The 21,693-nt window shown below is 57.7% G+C and overlaps 1 protein-coding gene across 2 annotated transcripts in view; it reads right to left on the reverse strand.

Moving 5' to 3' along the window:
• Nucleotides 1-898: 898 nt before the first annotated feature.
• LOC122394645 (transcription cofactor vestigial-like protein 4) overlaps nucleotides 899-21,693 on the reverse strand; it is a 44,367-nt gene continuing 23,572 nt past the window's right edge. Inside the window, exons 1-5 of one of the 2 annotated variants that reach the window (XM_043391655.1) lie at nucleotides 17,416-17,606; nucleotides 13,114-13,297; nucleotides 11,176-11,417; nucleotides 3,170-3,307; nucleotides 899-2,091 (exon numbers count right to left, since the gene is read on the reverse strand). In XM_043391655.1, coding sequence (XP_043247590.1) covers nucleotides 1,994-2,091; nucleotides 3,170-3,307; nucleotides 11,176-11,417; nucleotides 13,114-13,297; nucleotides 17,416-17,491 — 738 coding nt within the window. In that variant the 5' untranslated portion in view covers nucleotides 17,492-17,606 and the 3' untranslated portion in view covers nucleotides 899-1,993. Of the gene's footprint in view, nucleotides 2,092-3,169; nucleotides 3,308-11,175; nucleotides 11,418-13,113; nucleotides 13,298-17,415; nucleotides 17,607-21,693 lie in introns of those variants that run through there. The other variant, XM_043391654.1, reaches the window with a different exon arrangement.

Genomic DNA, 21,693 nt, shown 5'->3' on the forward strand with positions numbered 1-21,693 from the left:
TATTTCCGTGAGGTCGTTTGCACCACCTATTATGGGCCTGTACGCATGAATATTTCACCCGCACAATATACAAACATCAGACGGAAAGTTCAACGTGTCGTCCTAAATCATAGCGCGCTACGTGGTAATACTCCACCCGACAACGGCTCACTGAGTTGAAATGTCAATTCTGGTGCGTCCACCCTGCCCCCGTACCGGAATCTTGTCGTGTTGTGTATCGGGAACCACAGCCCAAATTAGGCATATCTGCTCGTTACAGATGCTATAACTTAACAGTCAAATTGGCCGCACTGTTTCCGGACGTCTGTCAGTCTGCATTAGTCATGCATGCACGTCTCAAATCGGTCGGCTCTGGCATTGTTCGGAGATATGCCGAGAATGCTGCTAGGCGGCCGTGGCATGCGGCTCGACGGGCCTGCACAGACAGATAGCTGATGTCTGCAGAGTCCAGTGTCCAATTATAATATGATCGCTGGTACGGGAGCGTGGGATGCCTCTGCTGAGTCGACACCCGTGACAAGATGCTACATTACCTATATCTGCGCCAGAACGTCAATGCCAGTGACAATGACGACGTCTTGCCTCAGACATCACAAGAGTTTTTAGCCCACAAGGATGAGCCTTCACGGCTCGTGTTTTGACACCCGTGTAGGTTGTCAGTGGCAGAGCGCGTCCAGGAAAGAAGTGGGACGCCGAACCTGAATTTGTTATTATGACTCAGTTCGGCTCAGCGCTGTCAGGAAATGCCCTCCGCTGTCGGAGCCGCCATGGCGGTAACTGGGAGAGACGGACATGGATATTAACTAGGCAAATGGAGACCAGACCCCAACGCTAGCCCATGGTTGTGCAGCCGAACGCTCAGCGAGACGCACCACCGACAATCCTGACACTCAGTAGGTAATCATTATTCAGCTTTGTATTTACATCACACATGCTCGGATAACACAGCTGGCATACCTTTACAAAACGGCGGCGGCCGTGTGCCGTGTTGGGCTCCGCAGCGGGCCTCGTTACTGTTGAGTATCAACACGCAGTGCCTGGCTGGACTGCCGAGAGCCCGCGCACGGCGCACGCCGCCGCCACAGAGCACAGAAGGACGTCGAAGAACTGATCAAGTCGAGGCCGTCGAACGGAGGGCCAGTCAGCGGCGACAAACCCAATAACAAAATACAAAACAACGCGCTCTGTCATCACAGATTATTGTACTGTACAACGTAACCGCCCGCGAAGCCGACCTTTGCAGCGTGAGGCGCCCCGCGCCACCGCCATAGCGACCGGCCCCGTAAACATAGAACACGCATACATCAACCAGTAAGGTAAACATCCAACGCAACCACGCAGCTCCCTGTTCTCCGCCGGTCGCGAACTGTTCACGGCCGACAGAATCCACCGATCACGGCTCTCGGCCGCCACTCGCACACCAATCAGAGCGCTCGGAGAGCACCGCACACACACCCGGCCGCCGCTGTGAATGGGACCAGCCCTCTGACTGCGCGCTGCGCCTGTGCGAGCGTCCCGGCGTGCTCGGTCGCCGCGCGCCCTCCCTGATTGAGCCGCACGAGTCGGCGCCGACGTCACTCGCTCCCCGACACCCCTGGTGTCCGCTCGTGGCTGCCGACACCGACGACCGTGCGCCCTGTTGACTCGGATTCTCATTTCGTCGCTCTGCCGTGCGTGGACGCTCACCCATGCCTCCCGGTTCCGCCGGCTCCGTCAGACACGGACAGAGCTCCGCGAGGCCCTCAGTATCCGTCGCAGCACTGTGGGTCACCGATCCGGTCACCGCTTCTCCAGTGGAGTGACTTTCGGACGTCCTCCACACGCGGTGCGGTGATCGTAGTCCACATGCCCTCTCAATCCGACAGTGGAAACGTCGGTCCACACATCCACACAGCTGGCGGCGGTCCACACGCGGACGTCCGCGCGTCCCCCACAGGGCGCTGGACGCTCTCGGAGACCCGGGTAGCGGTCGGGACAGCGGCTCGGTCAGCGTTCACGTCACCAGCGGCAGGGCCTGGTCGCTGCTGCTCTGGTCCTTCTCCTGCAGTTTGATCCACGTGTCGCCCAGCGCCTTGGCAAAGTGGTCGTCCACTGCGATCAAAGCAGAGAAACAGTCAGTATCGTAACACAAAAAGCGGAAGGCAGCCACGAACCATTTGATGAAACGTTTCTTTTTATCATTTGTGAAGCGCAATGTGGCAGCCTGTTCGAAGAAGGTGTAGGTTATTTGTGCGTCAAGCGCGATTTTACTGCCCATCGCATACTAGTTGTTCGTCGAATCAATACGTTCGACGTAAACTGCTCGGACATCGTTCTATCCGTCTCCAGCACCTACACTGGTAATTCACCTACACACGCCGTGCTCTTTGAACCCACAAACTGGCAACCATTACACACGCAGTTTACACAGCGAAATATTGTCCGGCTCGAACAAAATGGCTCAGGATTTCCTGGACTCGTTCGGAGGACGGTACAATGACATCAGCACGAGTTCGGACTAACTCATCGTTCAACGCCCCCGGGCGATACAAACCAAGCACAGAAAGGGCGACGCTATCGTGATGATTCCCATCCTTGATTGCCTGATAAGACTCTGAATGGGCCAGAGCGGTCGAAAATTACCTGATGAGCTCTCAGGAAACGGACCGCTTTGAGCAAGTGACCTTCCCAGTTCTTGAGAACAGGATGTGCGATGCCAGGCGAGTGAGCCATTTAATAACTTAACCCGTCTGACTGCAGTAGGGTATGGGCAGCAGATTCGCCCCGAACTTCGTAAGCTAGCGACGCTGATTGACTCAGAAACTCAATTTAAATGTGACGTCCGCTCTCTGTCCTGACTGAGCGCTCCGGGCGCCGGGGCGGCTACCAAAGGCTGCGAGCGGCCCGTCCGAAACGGCGCCGCAATCATACGTCTTCCGAGTCTAATCTGTCTGGCTCGGAACGAATCTGTCCAGCCCGGCCTCCGCAGACACCTTTGTCATCCAGCGACCTCTGATGACCTCGGGGGTTCGGTGACTCTGTGACCCTTCAATGGACCCAAGCAACTCCCGGCTACTCTGTGACCCTTCAGTGACCAGTCGGTGGCACGGCGACCCCTTCAGTGACCCTCTCAGTGACCAGTCGGTGGCACGGCGACCCCTCAGTTACCCTCGGTGACCTGGTAACTGACCTGACATGCCAGTGACGTCCTCCTCTCTGGCCTGCGGCGGTGACGGGGTGCTGCTGCTCTTGAACAGTGATGCGTAGTGTTTGCCTAACGAGCGTCGGAAGTGCTCATCTATCACCGGATCGCACACGCCCGGGAAGTCTGAAACAGGCAGAGAGGCACGGGTCAGTCGGCTGGCTGGCGGTGACGCATGGCGCCGCAAGACCAAACAGCTTGGACGGGAAAATAGTCCCAGCGGCGGAGGTCACGCACTAAAGATTGCATCTTCCCAAGAATGACTTTGTAATGCTGTCAGGGCCGGTTATCGGGCCGGTAAATCGCATGATAAGAGCAGCACAGACACGGTATTACACGGCGTTTTAATGGCGTTACAACAGACTGTCCAGTTCTTCTGGCAGGCGTGATGTGATTGCGATTGCACGGCGCGCGGCGCCATTCAGCTATAGACAGGAGAACTGACGGAAAACAGCATCTCTGCCATCGGCGCTGTCACTGCCAATCGGTGCCAGCTGGTGCTGATACGGTCAAAGGCCGTCGGTGTCACTTATGGCGATATTTCCAGAGAGCTGACTGGATTTCATGTCTCGCCTCTGAACATATAAAAATGCTAACCATGTGCCTCGCCAAACAACCTTACCACCGTTCCACTGAGATAAACCTGGACAGAGTGGGAAAAAGTTGCCGTTTCATACTGCTAGGTCAAGCAGTTGACCAGTGTTGGCCCGCCGAGCACGTTGCCGGCCGGCGGCGGTCGGTCGGTGGGCGCGGGCCGACGCTGCGTCCCGCGGGCAGCCGCCTCCAACGGTCGGCGTCCTCCTCCCTCCCGGTCCGCCATTACCGAGAGGCGTCCGCCGCCGGCCGCCCAGGTGCACCGCGCTGTCGCAACACGCACCCTATTCAAAATCGGACGAGATAAAGGTTCTTGATTGTACACACGGCCGCGTCTGCCGGGCGGGACGGACTCGCACGCGGCCGGCCGGCGCGGCGGCAAAAACGACTCGGGCGGACGGCGCGCGGACGACGCGTCGCCGGATCCATATTCATCCGGAGGAGCCGTCGGCGGGCTGTACCGGCGTCCAGCGTCGACAAAAAGCCGGTCACGACGACCGGCCGTGTCCCGGTGTTACATATTCGGTCGGGCCGTCCGCGCCGCGGGCCAGCCCAGCGAACCATAATACCTGGCCGGGCCGGGTCGGGCCCCGGCGGCGGCCGCCATTAGGGAGGGAGGGGAGGGAGGACGGTCCGCTACACGGGAGGACGGCTGAGGAGGAGGAGGTGAGCCGGTCGGCCGGCCAAACAGTGGCGGCACCGCGGGACGCCGCGCCGCTCCGCACTCGGCGGCCCGGGCCACAACACGGAGCCCGGCGGACGGACCACAACAGACCGGCCCGCGGTCACTCACATCCACGGCGCCGACACAACCTCCGCACAGGAGCCAGTGGCGGGCGCTGGTGGCAAGTCGTCAAGGAGATGGGTCCATATACGTTGGAACACAACCGTAGTATGAAAAGGCGTAAGGAACGTCTTACGTAATTTCTTCAAATTGTCATCGCGCTGGAGATAACGATCCACATCAGTCACTTCAGGCTGTCGCACATGACCTATGCAAAGACCGACCACGACAAATACGTCCTCAGCACGCCATGGTGGCTCGCTTCCTTCCACACATGCACATTTCATGTCATGCATGCCTGTGGGCCTCGGTCAAAGCTGCCCTGTTTCCAAACAAAGGGTTTTCAGCCCTTCAAACGGCCCACCATCATCAATAGCGAGTGCAGAATCGTTCGACATTTGCCGCTGCAGCTTGGGTCGTGACTGGCCCATTTTAGAACTACGGTACGAACGGCCGCTCTGCACACTAAGTGCGACTATTCATTAGTAAACGGCACGGTGCATTACTGCAGTTACCGCAGCCAAATCGCCCGACAAAACAAACGAAACCGAAAACTCGCCCGGTCGTTCGAGGGTGAGTGCGCCGCCGCCCGGCCGCGCCGGGTTGAGTGAGTACAGGAAGACAGCGTGCACTTACACCCTGACGTGCGACATGTGTCGGAGTGAATTATTAAGATGCACAACTTCATGTTGAGCCTAGATAATGACTCTATACGGTGATTTGGGTCATCAAGCAGTGATTAAGCACGGGCCGGTTATATAATTATACAACATATCCACCCTGCGGCACGAGCATCAAGCCTCGGCAGAATTGAATAACAGCGTGCTTGCACTGATAACATACACCTCGATGGTGTGTGCAATTATGCGGCGGCCTGGCGCTTCCAGCATTGTTCCCATAAAGTAGGTACGCGGTGTCAGTGAGCGCTGGGGCCCGGTAACTCAGGATGCAATCAATGACAGACAGCTAAATGTCCCCAGGAAGAACCACTTCCACTTCATGAAACGTTTATTCCCTTGCGTAGCTGGACCCAGTCGTATTTGTAAGACTTGGGGGCTCAGCTTGGAGACAGGGGTCGGCCGTGAAAAGGCCGTGACTTTTCACGGCCGTGACGGTCGGCGTTACGCGTCACGTGTGTGATAGTTGGTGACACGACCCCCGGTGACCGTGACACTGCCGGTGTCCAGGCGCGTTGTCACCAACACGGGCGCCGCCACGCGCTCCGAGCTCGTACGGAACTGCCATACAACCGAGCCCGCCGAAAACGACCAGACTCCGTCACGGACTTCCTAGAACTCATCACCGCCAGACTTAACAGTCTGATGGTGTTAGGACAACTCCAGTCGTCATCCGCTCGCCGACCCCAGCTCGACGAATGTCCAGGAGACGGACCACCTTCACGGTCCGTGTCTCAATTTAGCCTCTCGACCATAACTCCTCGAGCATGCACTACTCCTTCCCCGCGGCCGAGCCGGTTCGGGCCGGCGCGGCCATTGATAGCTGCTGTGGGGCGCTGGGCGCGGAGCCGCCTGGACCGGCCAGCTGACGTCATTTCCTGGCGTGACCGGCCATAAACGGAGCCGCCGGGACGCCGGGTACCTACATGGGCGGGTCGCCGCCCCTCCCCGTCCGCGGCCGATGTCGCCTCCGATAGCACGAACACGCCAGGCGGCTCCGAAACCGCCGGCCGGACAGAGTCGGCTCATGGAGGCGTTTGGACTCCGGTAAACCGCCGAACTGGTCACTCAGCGGCTAGAATTGAACACAGTTTGGACTCTGGTAAACCACTAGACTGGTCACTTCAGTGTCTGGAAATGAACATTGACAAGCGGTTGTGGGAACGACCACCAGCCAGCCCGGCCACACCTTGTCGTTTTTTGCCGCCGCGACCGCCCGGCGACGACAGACTGTCGTGCTCGTCGTTGCGTCAGCAGTCGCTCATGAATGGGCGGCGCCAAGGTTGTCGGGTCGGCGGCCGCTGTCGGATCGGCCCTGCCCGCGACATGTGCCCACCGTGTGAGGCGCAGCGTCCATCAGTGTTCGACAGGCTCAATGTAAGCAACGGCCGGGGGCCCGGGGCCGGCGCGGGGAGCGCCGTCCACCACTCAGCCGCCGCCGCCAGTCCGCCCATTCATTGAATACTCGGCGGTGCTAAGCTGGCTGCTCAAAACAAAGCTTCAACCGCCCTGCATCGCCTGCATCGCGGCATCCCAATAAGCTATTCGTGTCTGTCCATGTTGGGCGCCTTTCCGGTCGCCAAATCGGCCCAGGTGTGTATGTAATTCACTCCGCCCTAATCTGGTTGGACAGGCCGCGCCGCAAACCTGGCAGACACCGGTTCACAGACTGCCGAGTAAGGCAGCTAAGCCCGGCGCCCGTTACAGCCCGCATGATACCTTCATAATATGCCGCGACAGCGATGCTTAGCAGTGTATCTGGCATAATGCAGGCCTGCTAATGCGGTGTGTGTCTCAGCGGCCCGAGCGCAGCTTTGACCGGTCTGTGTCCGGCAGACTGCTGGGATGACTGACAGTCGGCGGTCCCCCGGCGGTGCCTCTGCCGGCCCGGCCGCCCAGCTGCACAGCCGGAGCCCGGGGTGCGGCCCGTCCCTCTGCTGGGAGTGGCGCGGGCGGCCCCCGGCGGCCCCACGCAGCCGTCCCAGCCGCCGCGGCAGCCAGGGGCGCCTCCGCTGCAACATTCCCCGCTGGACAGGTGGCGTTCCACGGATTAGACGGATCCCACCGCGCTTACAGACACCAGCCCTCAATGAATGGCGCTGATAAGCGCGACTAGACGTCACCTGGCCAGCCGGTTTAACGAATATTTGCAATGCTCAGGCATGATTCTGTATGCCAAAGCACACGTCGCACATTTTTACATCAATTAATGACCTGAAGTAAAAAAGGCTGCTGCAACCCGTGTGATTTGACGTCCTTGTCCTATATCATATTATCCTGCATTGTCGAAACAGTATTCATCGCGATGAAAATAATGAGCCAGCGTTGCAGCGAACACTGACTCGACTTATGTAACGTTGGTCTCGCCCACCTGCTCTCTCATGCGCCAGCTCGCTACTGAGTACCGCCGTGACGCCCGCGGCTGTGTCCTCTGCGCCCGGGGGCTGAGTCACCCCACCCCCACCCCTCCCCGCGGCCGGCAGTCACGCCCCGGTTCAGTCGGAGACCGGTGACGTCATAAAACGGCCGTCGGAAGACCTGTGACGTCACAAACAACACTTGTCGCCAGCTGAGAGAGGCGGTGGCGTGTGTGAGTCAGCCGTGGGGCGACCCGACCTGACGGCCTCAGGCTGTAAAACGGTGAGACTCGGGGCCCAGCGGCCGGCGGCTCGCCCCCCCCCCCCCGTCCCCGTCCGGCGGCGGCAGTCGGAGTCTCGGCCGACGCACACTGGGCCGGTCGCCAGGTCTAGCACGACATGGGTAAAAAAATCGAACTTTGTGGATGTGCAATGAAACCTATACCAATTTGTTCAAAAATGATCATACTACATTGCTGTGGTCTTTGTTTTCCAACACAATTGCTATTTCATGGCGAAAACTCAGCTTAAACACGAACTTCGGAATCGTTTGGACCGAACTCGTCCCCCGCACTCTTCGACAACGTATCTTTGACCCACGAAAACAATCACAATTTGAGGAGGAATTCCACATTTATATACATCAAACGATAGCTCCGGGCCTGCAGAACGCATATAACCACATGAAAATGGCGAACTCTTACTTGGTTATGATGTATTGGCACCACAAATCAAAGATTTAAAGACGAAAATATAATTTCACATAATTGATGTCACACACAAATAGACTTGTAAAAAAAGTACCGCAGAGTACCGCTTCGAAAATCTCGCTACATGTCAATGATTCATTGCACTACAAGATCCAACAGTCATTTTTTGCGACTTTTTGCGACTTTGGATGTAGCAGCCAAACATCAACCCGCGCCGGACCGGTGCTCGGCGTCAAACGCGCCGGGCCGGGAGGTGTTGATTGAACCCCTTCTAACTCGGCTGTTGGGCCACATAGCGACACGTAGTAAGTGGCATTCGAAAGAGCGCCCAAAATTCCAGATGGAGTAATTAGTCATTTCTAGGTCAGGTCAAAGGTCACGTCACCAGAGGTCATCAAAGGTAAAATGTTGCGTATATCAACATTTCTCGAAAACCGGCCCTTACCACGGGGACCAATAGAGCTATATCGTCGCGGAAAAGTGCATTCAATTGCTCTTTTAGCAGTCTTTCTGAAATAAGCCCTCAGATTTGGCTTAACCCTCGCCCCTAGTGGTGTTTTTCCAGCCGCGAACGTATAGAAGGGTCCGTTGGACCCCCCCCCCGCCGCTTCGCCCCTGATCGAGCTAGAGCTTTGCGGAAAAGACGAGAGTGTTGCCCGTGACAAGAGGAAGCTGATGATACCCAATTGTAAGGTCCTAGGTCATCGGTTGACCTTCCAGGTCAGGTCAATGACCCAAAAGTCGGGAAAATCGGGACCTGTTAGAACGTCGTAAAGGGTGGCTGCTTTGGGTTTTTTGGGTGCTGATCACGAATATAATGTTATTTACGATCATAGATGATGTCTTCATACATTTAGACCAGGTCGGGTCAGGTCAGGTCAGGTCAACCAGTAAGGGTTTTGCCGGGTATTTGCAGTAGGTGGCAACCTCCTCTAACAGCTTTGTAACATGTTACGAAGGCACCAAAGCTACATAGTAAATGTTCAAATGGTTGCTAGATTCGAATTCAGCTCCAAAAACTAGCCTAGAAACATGTAAAACTCGAAAAAGTGAACCAAGGTCATCAAGGGTCAATGACCTTACCTGACCTTCTGGTGACCTTGACACCCACCCTAATGCATGGGAGCAACATAATATCCCATGTTTGAACGCTTTAAACCAAGAAAAGACTGCAAACCCGCGGCTAATGCGAGCCGACATACGCTGAATCGCGATTCCGGCCAAACATGGTCTCGAAAGAAAGTCACAGGTCAAAGATCATTAAGGTCAGAGTCATGAAATTTTCAGGTTAGCTGTAAAAGTAGTTATCGCGAAGGTACTGAAAGTTTCGTTGCGATTGGCCGCTTTTTACGCGAATTACTCGCGAAAAACCAAGGGTTCCGTTCGAAGATTCAGGCCCTGTCGCGCTAGAATGGCATATCGGCCCACTGTGCGACGGTCACGGTTTGAGCCGGCCGTGACGCCAGACGCCAGACGGTAGGCTGGGCTTTCAGCAGCGCCGCGGTCGGTGATTGACGGTTCCGCTAGGCAGACTGAAGGCTACGGATGGAGCATGGGCGCTGGCTGAGAGTGGTAGAGACCTCAAGCTCAGTCACGAAGGGCAGTACGACCCTATGGCCCGTACGGTCTGGCGGAACCCACAGACGGGCACGTCCTATGGTCTGGAGAGTGGCACGCCCTGGGACCGTGCCCTGTTTGTCAGTACGCCGCCGTACCGGGCGTGGGTTCGGCCAAAGGTGACGAGCACGGACGGCGGCGTGGAAAGGTCAGACGCCACAGAGACCGTCCACGAGGTGTGAGCGATGCCGCCGCCGCAGGGACACACGTGAATACGGAATCAATTTACCGCCGATATGGGGTATACATTAGGGACACAGCGGGCTGGGTGAACTTTCCGTCCAAATAAGGTCCCTCCCGGAGGCCGGCCTGGGGCGGGTGCGGTGTCCGTCCCGGGTGTGATCGATCGGACACTGCCAGCCGTCAGTCGCCGCGACGGCCGCCTCTCGGTGTATACGTTCGGCCTGCACGGACCGGCCGCTCCGCGGAACCGCCGGCCACCGAGTCTAAACAACCGGCCTCGGACCGTCGCGACACACGGCACAATCGGGCGACCGCCCCGCAAGGTCGTCAGGATGACCGGGCAATGGCAGAGAGGATGATGGAACCCAGAGTTAGTGGATGCTCGGGGTGATTTATGCGCGGACTTTCGCTCGGAGGCTGGTCAAGAGGTATCAAGACACCTCGAGACACCAGACACATTTATAGAGCGTTTCGGTGCTCCCGACCTTGTATGAGCCCGTTCTCACGTCATCATCTCACTCACGGAGCGTGGTCGGTCAGAGTTCATACGATGAGTGGCGCCTCACTCGGCCAGTCATCGTCTCACATCCGGGATAGGTCATCCGTCGCCCGTGATTGCCAGGTGGGATTGTTATCTGCCGCACGCACAGCGCCACTTGTGCCGAGGAGCGATCCTCTCGACAGTTATCCCGCGTGGGTGCGAGCCCAGTGCGGCGTCGCGCATCCGCCTTTCGTCAGCTGTGACAGATCGGGAACCCCTGACCTTTGATGCCCTGATTGACGATTGTGACGCCGTTGGGCGAATTAGCTGACGTCATACACGCGGTTGTTTTCAGGTCAGAGATCGCGTTGACATCGACCACTTCACATCTATCAGATCGTATAAATCTGCAAATCATCTAGGTGTGCTTTGAACCGACGGCGTAATAATTACGAAGCTTCTTTTCGACGGTATAACAAATCCTCTCCCCCACAGTCGTGGAAGCAAACATCCTCCGATAATCTTCGAAGTTCCATTTTCTCTCGGAAGCATCCTCTCTCACAAACCCTTCCGTCTCCCGGGCACACCCACCTTTGATGACCTCGCGGGTGCGCAGCTCGTCGGGTCGCAGGTCGCCGTCCGACCCGGCGTCCTCCGAGTCGGACCGTCCGGGCCCGCAGGTGATGACCGACGGCCGGCCCAGCTGCCGACCGGACGGCGACACGGCCGCGCGGTACGGCGGCGGCGAGCCCCGGCGGACCGTCATGTCCAGAGGGCCGTCGGCGCCGCCGGCCGCGCCGCCCTCGTCACTGTACGACGCCGACGAGTCCTCTCTGGAAATGAAAGATGGGGGACGGGTTAAAGGGGTGTCTGTGCTGTGGGTTAGGGAAGAGTGTGCGACGGGTGGACTTGGTAGCGGTTGGTGAGATAGAAAATGATACAATGGACACGACATATGGCGAACGAGTGCATGCTGCAGAAATGAATTGAAAGCATGGCCAATGGGGTGCCCTAGACCTGTGCTGTGCGAAGAACTATGCATCACAAGGCTTTCTTGGCAAGCTCCCATTGATTGGGTGACTTGACTTCACGTCTACCCACTATCGCCTCCCGCCACCTGGATACCCCAGACGGGCCATATCCCGTCCCCGGAAGCCGGTGGCGCACTGGTCCGACCGGCACGGCGCACGGCGCCCGGCTGGCCAGACGCCAGCGATGCGCCTCTGGCCGGCAGCGCTCGGCATTTCCTGCGGTAATGACGGCTAAATGGCGGCTCGGTGCGCGCCGAGAGGGGCCGGGGAGCCGCGCCGCCGCCCGCGGCCCATGTCGGCGCCGAAATCACTCACACCCGGCCGCCGGGGGTCGGTAACTCGCAGCCGAGAATGCGGCGGCGTGCCTACGGCGCACGCCGTGCTCTGGCGTGCCGAGTGGAGAGTAGCGAGTTGTGAGTGCCGTGTGGTGCTAATGACGTCAAATGAAGAGTGGGAGGCTTTCTTTTCGAGTGTTGACATGTTGAGAATAAGTATTTCACGCACTAAAACAAGAGGCGTCATTTTCAATGTTAAGTGTGACTGTCACTCTTGAGCTCAAGTTCAAGTGGGTTCGAGTAGTTGTGTGGGTACGGTGACCGACTGGTACCGACTCAGCACACTTAGGTAGCATGTGGGCGCTGTGATGCCTCCCTGCCCACGGGCGGCCGCCGCGGGCGTCACGGTTCCGCCGCGCTGGAAGTGACTAACAGGCTGTGCCTCTGCGGCCGGCACGGAACGTCCGGCGGCCGCCACACCAGACGATGTGTCACGTGATCACGGGACGTGCCGGCGCGCGCGGCCGGCGGGCCGGTCACGTGACCGGGCGCCGTTTGGGTGAACGGGTCGCCGCCTGGACGTGTCGGGCGGAGTCGCGGCCGGCAGTATCAGGCGACACAAGTGGCGCTCCTGCACGCGGGCCCACCTAACTACCGGCGGAAATTTACTCCGCATTAGGGCCTCAATGGACGGTGAATTAAGGTATGGCGCTAAATGAAACACTAATACCGCACCGTAAATGTAAAGAATGTGCTGTGTGCACAACCCACTGTGTGCTGCGAAAGCATGAAAGCCGCCTTAAATAATTGCATCATCAAGTGTCGCGTTTCATGAACGATTTCAATATTTCACTTGCATAATTTCATTGCGCAGTCTGCAGCTTAGCCGCAAAAAATGTTGTCGTCATAACAACTTGAACAACGGCATGTGTAACGTGCATCAACTTCTCCAAATCCACGCGGGATTTCGTAACATAACCGCAGAAAGCAGAACACAATAGCGGAATAAAAACAGTGCGTGTATGTCAGCACGTCGTCCCATTCGCGTGTGCGTGAGTGTGGGTGGGAGGGGAACGCTTGCGATTGCGAAGGCTGGTAGGTGCGTGCTGTGCGTGACCGGCGAACCGCCCCGGCCTTCTCCGCCGCGCCCGCCGCCTGTTGACGCCGGCTGTCTGTCTGTCTGTCTGTCTGTGTGTCTGGGCGGGGGTGGGGCTGACTCGTACCTTTTGACGCGCATCTTGGGCCCGGTGAGCGGGTCGTGGCGCCGGCTCTCTGACCGCTCCACCTTCCACTGGCGCGTCGGCAGGTCCTTGGTGGGCGACCTCCTGTCCTGGCTGGAGGACGGCGACAGACTCGAGCCGCCGCCGCCTCCCAGCGCGCGCTGCGCCGCCCGACGCCGCAACTCCTCTGAAACAACAAAACACAGACGTGAGTACGTGAACATCGCATCATCGCTCTATATCACAGCTCGACCACCTCCTCGAATAACCATCACATCACGTGACGTCACAACGGCGCCAGGTTTGTAGCTCTGGACAGACCACGTGACAGGCCGTCGTCACCCCTGACCCGGCCGCACCCCGCCGCCGCGCCTGCCGTTATCACTCGTCGTCCAGCCCCGACCCATCGGCGTCATCGCCGCCATCGCGGAGCCGCCTGCGTCACCGTCATCCTTCCGCCACGGTCCCCGAGCTGCGTGCGCGCCGGCGGACCGCAAATTAAGCCATCCGTCAGTACACGCCGGTAAACTGAACAGCACGACCGGCACGTCGCTCTGAGCACGCCGCCGTGCCGGGACGTGCGCCGTTCTCGGGCTGGGACGTGCCGTCGGCGTGGCGGCGTGCTGAGCACGGCACACAGGTATCGAACATCGCGCCTGCGACCGACCGGCGTGCCCGCTGCTCGCGCCTGCTCGCGGAGGTGCCGCGCCTCGCTTGGACGGGTGTCTGTATCGACCGGAGGCGCGCGCGCTCTCCCATGATTAATCACAGTGGAAAAGGTCGCCCGGGAGGCGCGCACCTATTGTCACCGGTATTGATCACGATAATCGGTCCTGCTGGCGGGTGGGGGTGGTGAAGGAGGCGGAGGGGGCGGAGGCACAGGTTGAGAGCGGGCGGGGCGGGCGGGGCGCCGGTCAGGGTAGGCAGGAGGCTCAGGTAAAGGCAGGTCGGCCCTGAGGTGGGGTTACATATCGCGGGAGATCGCGGTGGGGAGGTCAGGCAGAGGGGCGGGTGAGGGTGTATAGAGGACTGGCAGACCTGGAATAGAGGATGGGGAAATCGGGTAGAGGCTGGGTAGAGGGAGGCAGACTGAATCGGCCGATGTCTGCGGTAGGGCGGACGTGCCAGTCGACGGAGGAGGTGTGCTTTCCTGGTACGGAGACAATGATGAACGGATCGCGAATGAGGATGCCGCCTGGCAAGGTCGAAGCCAAGGTGAGAACACGCTGACAAATTGTTGTCTGTGTTGCAAAACCGCGAGCCTTCACAATCTCATCATCTGCAGCAACTGACAATAAAACTCCATCGGTGAAAAATAGCCGCGCTCCTACAGAAAGTGAGTCATCAGGTGTCACCACATCGCACGAACGACGATGAAGACACGCCGCCTCCCGACACGGCGCTTGTCACGCGCGTCACGTAACGACACGGTGTCCTCAGGGTGGTTCGGCCGTCCCCGTACCGGTCGGTCCGTTAGGGGACCCAGGGCTTTTCTGGTAGTCCCGCGGGCCCGTCAGTTACCGCGGCCCCGGCGGTCCCAGCCCGCAGCTCCGTCCCGATCTAACCGTGTCCGCCGCTCAGCCAGGGGCAGGCCGTGCTTCGAATCAGGGACTGAATGGGCTCCGCGCCGTCCGCTCGTCACGCTATGACGGGACACGCAACGACGATAGGACCAGACGCAAAAACAATGCTGCACACAAAACTCAGGTAATGGACGTCATGGTGTGAAAAATAGTCCGCAGGTAGTTGTCAGCGGCTACCATGTAATTGCGTCTACTTGATGCCGTCACAAAGCGGCCTGCCTACGCGGCCGTTCGGGCGCGCCGCTGTCCGTCGCAGGGGCGCCATGCTGCGTCACGTCCTTCTGTGTGCTGTCGGCCCGTGTCCGTCCTTCGGGTCGGGCCGGCATACGGCGCCGGAGGCGCAGCCACATACAAATGCCGCGTCATGACCGCGCCGGCCGAATGAAGGCGGCGGCCGCCCGTCTGTCCGCCCCGGGCCGCCGCGAGGGCGCGTCCTTGTTGATGTGCCGCAGCACGCGACACAATGATTTCTCATGCGTCACGCCAGCGGCCCATCATTAGACTCACCGCGGCACGGCGCCCTTCGGCGGTTTTCACCGAGAAATCCAGCATCGAAAAACCACCACTCAAAGGCAAAGCGCTCTGAATTTGTGGCTTTTGAACTCTGTGCTGAACTGCGTTTGATCGCCTGCGCTTGGTGGTGTGTGAGATAGCTCAGGCGTGCCACGTGAAGCGCCCCTCCCTCCGCCGTAGTAGCTGGCGTCCACAGCCGGGGCCAGAGAGCCCCTCCTCCGCGGGTGTACCGTTGGGCCCGGTGTCCGCGGGTCCGGCGCCGGCGGATCCCGGGTCCGGCGCCGGCCTCATTACGGAGGGTCAGCGTCCCCGGCGCGGCGCCCGGTAAACAGCCACCCCACCGGCGAGGAGCCTTGCCGCGGGCCGCCGCGCGCGGCCGGCTAACAAGAATTACAGGTGTCCGCCGGGCATCCGGCGCCGGCACTGTGCACCCGAGCAGCGCGCCCGGCTGCGGGAGCGGTAGGGCGGTGAAGCGGGGCGGCCGGGACCAGTGGAGGACTGGCTGAACAAAAACGCACTGGAGGAGACGGTCCGACCGACTGGGCCGAGCTGGGACGGCACGGGACGGGGTGGGATCTGAGACCGTACCAGTCCCTGGACCGGACGGGCGGAAACTGGAATATGGGAGAGGGGGAAGACAACCTGTCCCAAGAAAAGAGCGGTCCGCCCGCCGGGTCACCCCTCCCCTAATGACGCCCATGATCGGGCCTAATTTGGGCCCCGGACTGTGTCCCGCGCGCGGCCGGATGCCCGCTCGGGAGAGGCGGTGCCTTTGAAGGCTCGCCGGACACAAGGCATTAGCGGCCATTTCACGTCTTACAAGAAGTGTGAATGGAGCGTCGGGCTTCTTTTGTGCGCGCGGCTGTCGTCGAGGTAATTTTACGGCACAGCAGCTCGGAAAGGGCCGGCCAGGCCCAAACAAATACGCACGGGCCGCGGGCACAGGTGACACCGTCCTCCGGCTCGCGGTGGGACGGAGGCCCGGTCCGGTGTCCTGTTACAGGCGCTCCACACCGACCGGCCGCCGGTCCTGACCGCCGCGCGGGGACCCGCGGAACAGGTCGGCACCGGGGTCCCTCAGTGGTGACACGGCGGGAGGAGGGTGCTGATGCATCTGACTGGAATGGTAAGCCTCGACTCCGACCGGTCCCGTGTGACTGTGAACCCACCGCGGTGCGTGGCGCTCTGCCGCTATTGAACTCATTCGGAACAATCGCCAGGATCAGTGGAGGCGCTGACTGAGGCGCAATTCGTCGGGCTTTACGACGTGCGTATAGGTGTGTCGTATCTGTATCAATCCAAGCAGCGTACGCACTACGCAGTACGTACCGTACTGATCCGAACGTAACTGCGTAAATACAAACAACCGAAAGCTGATGGAAGGATTTCACAATCACAATCCACAATTCAATCCGAATTTTCACAGTTTTCGACTCTGTGCTGTGCGATCTGTCCTACCCGCACGACATCGTGAGCTGTTGATGGTTGTTGACAACACAAACAATCAATAACAGCACTGTAAGTCGCCACGTCGGCGTGCATGAAGTGTCGCGATGAAAAATGAACACCGCGAAATAACACCGACAAACAAGGGTTCAGTCAATTTTTGGTGTGCAAACACCTCGTACTACCGATGTTTATAGACTATCGGGAGACAGGCGGGAAATTTGATGGGAAAGTGAATGGTCGACACTCGGAAACTGTGATGACGTTAGTGACTTGTCCACATTTGTACCTTATCGAATAATTTTCTCCAGTAAACGGCTATATTTTTAGAAATACTATATAATCGCCTTTGATTTATTTCTTCTTGATCGGTCGAAGTTATCATACCGGACAGTCCATGGCTTCCATCGACAAAACAAATACTGGTCGACAACTCTTCCCACAGTCATTTAGGAGATTTGCATCCCCAATTTATCGGTAGAAGACAACAGCCCTTGAATGCACTCACCCCGGATGCTACAACTAAGTCGTTGGTGAAAACCGTATGCACTGCAAAGCGCGCGGCACCACTATCCCCTTGTAGAGGACCTGACATTAAAAAAGGTTTTAAAAGTCGAAGTAGTACTGAGGGTCGAAAATGAGCTGGGGAGACGTTACCATTCCCGACCGTCCAAGCTCCACCACCAAGTGGACCACTCAGGTCCAGCCGCGCTGCCCGGCGGCCGCCGCCTCCGTGCGCGTGGCTCCACTCCACGTCACTCACCATCGTCGTCCTGGTCGAACCACGGCTGCCACACTTTCACCCGTGGTCGCTCCTGATCGGACATAGTCGGCGGCATCGGACTGCTCGGCTATGGTCCACCGCCGCCTCTCAGCATCGTCACCGGCACCGAGCGTCGCGCGCGACACGCACCCACCGACAGGTCTCCGGGCCGACTGCCGGCCGCCGCCGCCGCCGCCGCCGCCGCCGCCGCTGCCGCCCGGGCGGCTGAATGAGCCGCGGCGGCGGCGGCGGCGGCGGGCTGTGATTGGTGGCTGGCCGCCGCCGATTGAGGCTGCCCGTACCGCCACGCCAGGTGATCAGCTCACCGGCTGCGGCCCTGGAGACGATGTCGTGTGGAGCATTTGATGGCCCGAGGCCTTACTCGCAGCGGTGCATGGACGGAAGCTAAAATCACGTCAGCCCGGCATGCCTGTAGATCATGCCGACTGTGAGTTACCATCCCGGAGAAAATCACCAAGCCCAGAGCAGCGCTAACGCAACTGTGCTGATGCAGCGAAGCTCAGCTTCCTGAGTCGGTCCTCAGGAGCAGACGCTCGTCGGCCGCCCACACAACCTCCCGTCGACGGCCAGACAGCTCGGCGGAGGAATTTGGCAGCCGCCCGAGACGTCTGAATGCCGCGCGTCGGCCGGCACACGTGAACTATTTGTAACCGGAATGCTTAGGAAAATATTGTCTCTGCCGCTGGCCGGCCGACTTGGCTGGACTCTCGGCTACCTCTGATCGCTGACGGGTGGACCCGGTGGGCCAGTGATGACCAGCGACCTTTCAGAGCTGGACGGTAGCCGAAGCGCGGCCCACAGTGGCTAATTGGACAGCTTTACGCGGCCGGAGCCGGGCGCGGTTTGGCGAGGTCAAACCGCTCGGCACGCCGCTGGGACCGGTACACTTGCACCCGGCGCTCCCAGAGTCCACGGCGATTTGTGTGAGAAAAAGGGCAGAGTAATGTTTGCGGTAGGCAGACAGCTTTGCCACATAAATTTACGAAACAAAAAAAACTTCCTGGATGGGGAACATGTGCACAACGGGCTTCCGCGTCAGCCTGTAGTGCCTCTATATTCCTTATTTTGCTTTTGAGGACGAAGGCACGAAGCGTAACACAGCCAGCGTATTTTCAACTATAAAGCCAGCACTGCTTTTGAACGTATGGATATTGGATACCTGCAGTGTACGCAACATATGAACACTTTACTAACAGCCATAGACCATCGTTCGATATAAAATGTCAAACACGTAACCTCTCACATTAATTTCGATCGTTGGCCGCCGTGACACTAAACGGCCGTGAATGATCTATCGCGATTGATAGAGATCAACTGTGGAAACAAAGAGCGCTTACACAAGCGAACGATTGGTGAGTCCCCACTCCAGACAATTGTCTCCTTGTCCTGGGATAATCAATGACTGGTAAAATGCCCCGAGAGCTCCGCCGTAGTTTCTTCCAGCATCGGAAACCGGTAAGGCTGCTGGCAAGAGGACGAAGGAAGGTCGAACTTTGAATGGGCATTCTACGATAAAAATGATATCTACAGTAAACCGTCCATCCGAACTCACAAAAATAAAACCGGTCAGACATACCTTCGACCCTGCAATATTTTTGCCGTAAAGGTAATTATACCTAGCCGGAGACCGAAACAAGTCTGACGCTCGCAATCTGCACAGCTTCCCAGGGCGTATTGTCCCGACACAGGCCGCGGTCTAACGAGAAACCGTTGTTGGTAGAACGGTTTGTGGTAGGCGATTGTCATACCGATAAAGGCATCTAGCATCGTCAGATGAAATACCTCATCATTCGTCAATAAGATGTGCTCGAGATAGCGGCGCCAGGAGATCCCGGTTCGGTTGTGCACAGTCAGTGCAGTGTTTCCCACGCGGCACCGGTCCAGGGTGGGCTGGAGGCGCGCATTGTTGGCTGTCAGGACAGGCGGGGATCTTATGGTGACGGGCTGTCACGGGCCTGTACTGTCACCTATCACCTGTCACTGTGACTGCCACACGCGCAGGAATGGTTAAAGTCACCGAGAGAGCGCCGAACACAACTGCGGGCCTGAGGTGTGTGCAATGGTCGTGGCATATCCTGACGATGTCACATTGTGAATAGTGTGTCCGATAACGCAGCACTGACATATCTCAGACAGACGAGATGGTCACCCTGTGTGGTCCTTATGCAGCCCCCGAATGAACACTGGACATCCGACTAGACACCGGACAATGGACTTCCGACCGGACAGTGGACAGAAGACTGCAGACAGAGACTAGACCACCCGCGGATGTCGTGCTTCCATCACTGTGGTCTCACGCTGGACGAACAAACTGAAGAACAACCTCTGCACTATCGCATTCCGGAATCCCACAACACCCTCCCGAATCCGTCAGACCTCACACACGGCGTCAAAGCTGACACGTAACACTCAGAGACAGCCCACGGACCTCTAAAGCGGCACGTCGCCCGCCCAGAGCACCTTACCTGTGCACCACATGTTCTGCTCCGATCACAATGGTCGACTGAACCAGTCCTGGCGACGCGGCCGTGTCGGTGCCCGGCACCCTGTCCCCAGTATCCTGTATGCCACGCCGACCGACTGCCCGCCGGTGTATCCTGTATTCCATGCTGGACGACACGGCAGCTTCGCTCAGGGTCAGCGGGTCGCGCCGGAAGTGACCGGTCGGACCGGGGCGACACGGCCCCTCAGAGGCTTCACGGAACGTCACAGATAGGTGACGTCACCGAGCGAGCGTTATGTGACGTCACTTGCAGAGATGTGACGTCAGCGTGACGCCCGTGCCGGACGAAACGAGTTAGCACTGGGGCGGAGAGCTCACAGGTCTAAACAAACCACCCTCATGGGACGGGTGGAAACGGGTGGTGTATGGGCTTCATGGAGTCACCGTATGGCGGCCACTGCAATGAAAGTCGAGTATAGTCGCTCGGGTACATTTAGCATAAGCTCTGGTGTGCGTCACGTCACCTTATGGCCAGTGGCGCAGCCAGAACTCTGGCGACGGGGGTGAGAGACGTTCGCGATGGGCCCCCCAGCAAAGTGGGCCCCCCTCAACCTAATGGGGGCCCCTTACCAACAACGAAAGTTCAGATCATTGTCCTGATCATTACCAGCCAAATCGGGGAAAAGGACAAATATCTCTTGATTTGAAGAGGCACGTAAAAAAACAACAGCATATTTACAGAAACACGACCATTCTGCCCATATTTGACGGACAGCGTGCAATTGATGGCCAGCGGCCACTCAAATGGTCGGGCTAGGTCAAAAAGCTTTTAAAAAAGCTCAACATCAGTTTTTCGACTATTTCTTTTGATATAGGAGACGAGGTAGAGTAATGAAATTGTCTTGAAGGTGTTAGATCATACATACGGATGAGTTGATGACCATCATGAACTTCTCAAGTAGGTAAGGGCCATGACCTTGATCTGCGGTCACATTTTGAAGTTGAACTTTTTATGTGAAATTATAGGTGTTAACATTCGATGCATGTTAACGAGAGAATGATGACAAAGTAAATTTCTCATAAGTTTTCTCACCAAAGTTCTTGCAAAAGTTTTTAGCAAAACTATTTTGGTAAAATGCGACTATTTAGATGGTTTTGCCCTCTGCTCTGTAGCCAAACCATTGACATGAGGCATTGAGGTCAAATCTTAAAAGCGACAGCGTTTTGAAAGGCCTATCGAATGAGTTGTTCCGCGAAGCTCTAGCTCTTTGGTTCACGAGTTATACGGTTATTTGTGAAAATATAAAAACTAGAATTTTTTCGTCGTAATCTTGTCTTTGTGTTTATCATAATTTTATCATAATTTCATCCTCGATGACCTCAGCGATGACCTAATCGAAAAATGACCTCTACGATTCTAAAGCATCCTACAGCTATCTGTTGCTTTTCTCGTCTTTCTAGCCTTCTTAAATTATGATCGGGTCGACGGGTTTGGCCGATACGCCCCCCCCCCCCCGCCCATGGCTGATTGCACGCGTTAGAGAGCTATCGAACCCACTTGCAGCGCGCTGTAGCTTTATACATATGTCCTCGAGTGTCGAAATAGGCGAAGCTTTTCCTTCGATGAACATGATGACGTGGGCTTTGGTCTGAACTGCAACATGACTGAAGTAATTTCTCCATGATTTTCGACGCTCTTTAGAAAGCCGTCTACCGCCGCACTTGTCGCTACGTGACCCTGGAGTCAGGTTAGAAGGGAATATTCAAACACCCCTCAGGGGCGTAAAACTGGAAAGCCTGGGGCCCTGCTCTGC

This window comes from Amphibalanus amphitrite, unplaced genomic scaffold, assembly GCF_019059575.1.
Source record: "Amphibalanus amphitrite isolate SeventyFive unplaced genomic scaffold, NRLGWU_Aamphi_draft 000603F_arrow, whole genome shotgun sequence".
NCBI classification, from domain to species: Eukaryota; Metazoa; Arthropoda; class Thecostraca; order Balanomorpha; family Balanidae; genus Amphibalanus; species Amphibalanus amphitrite.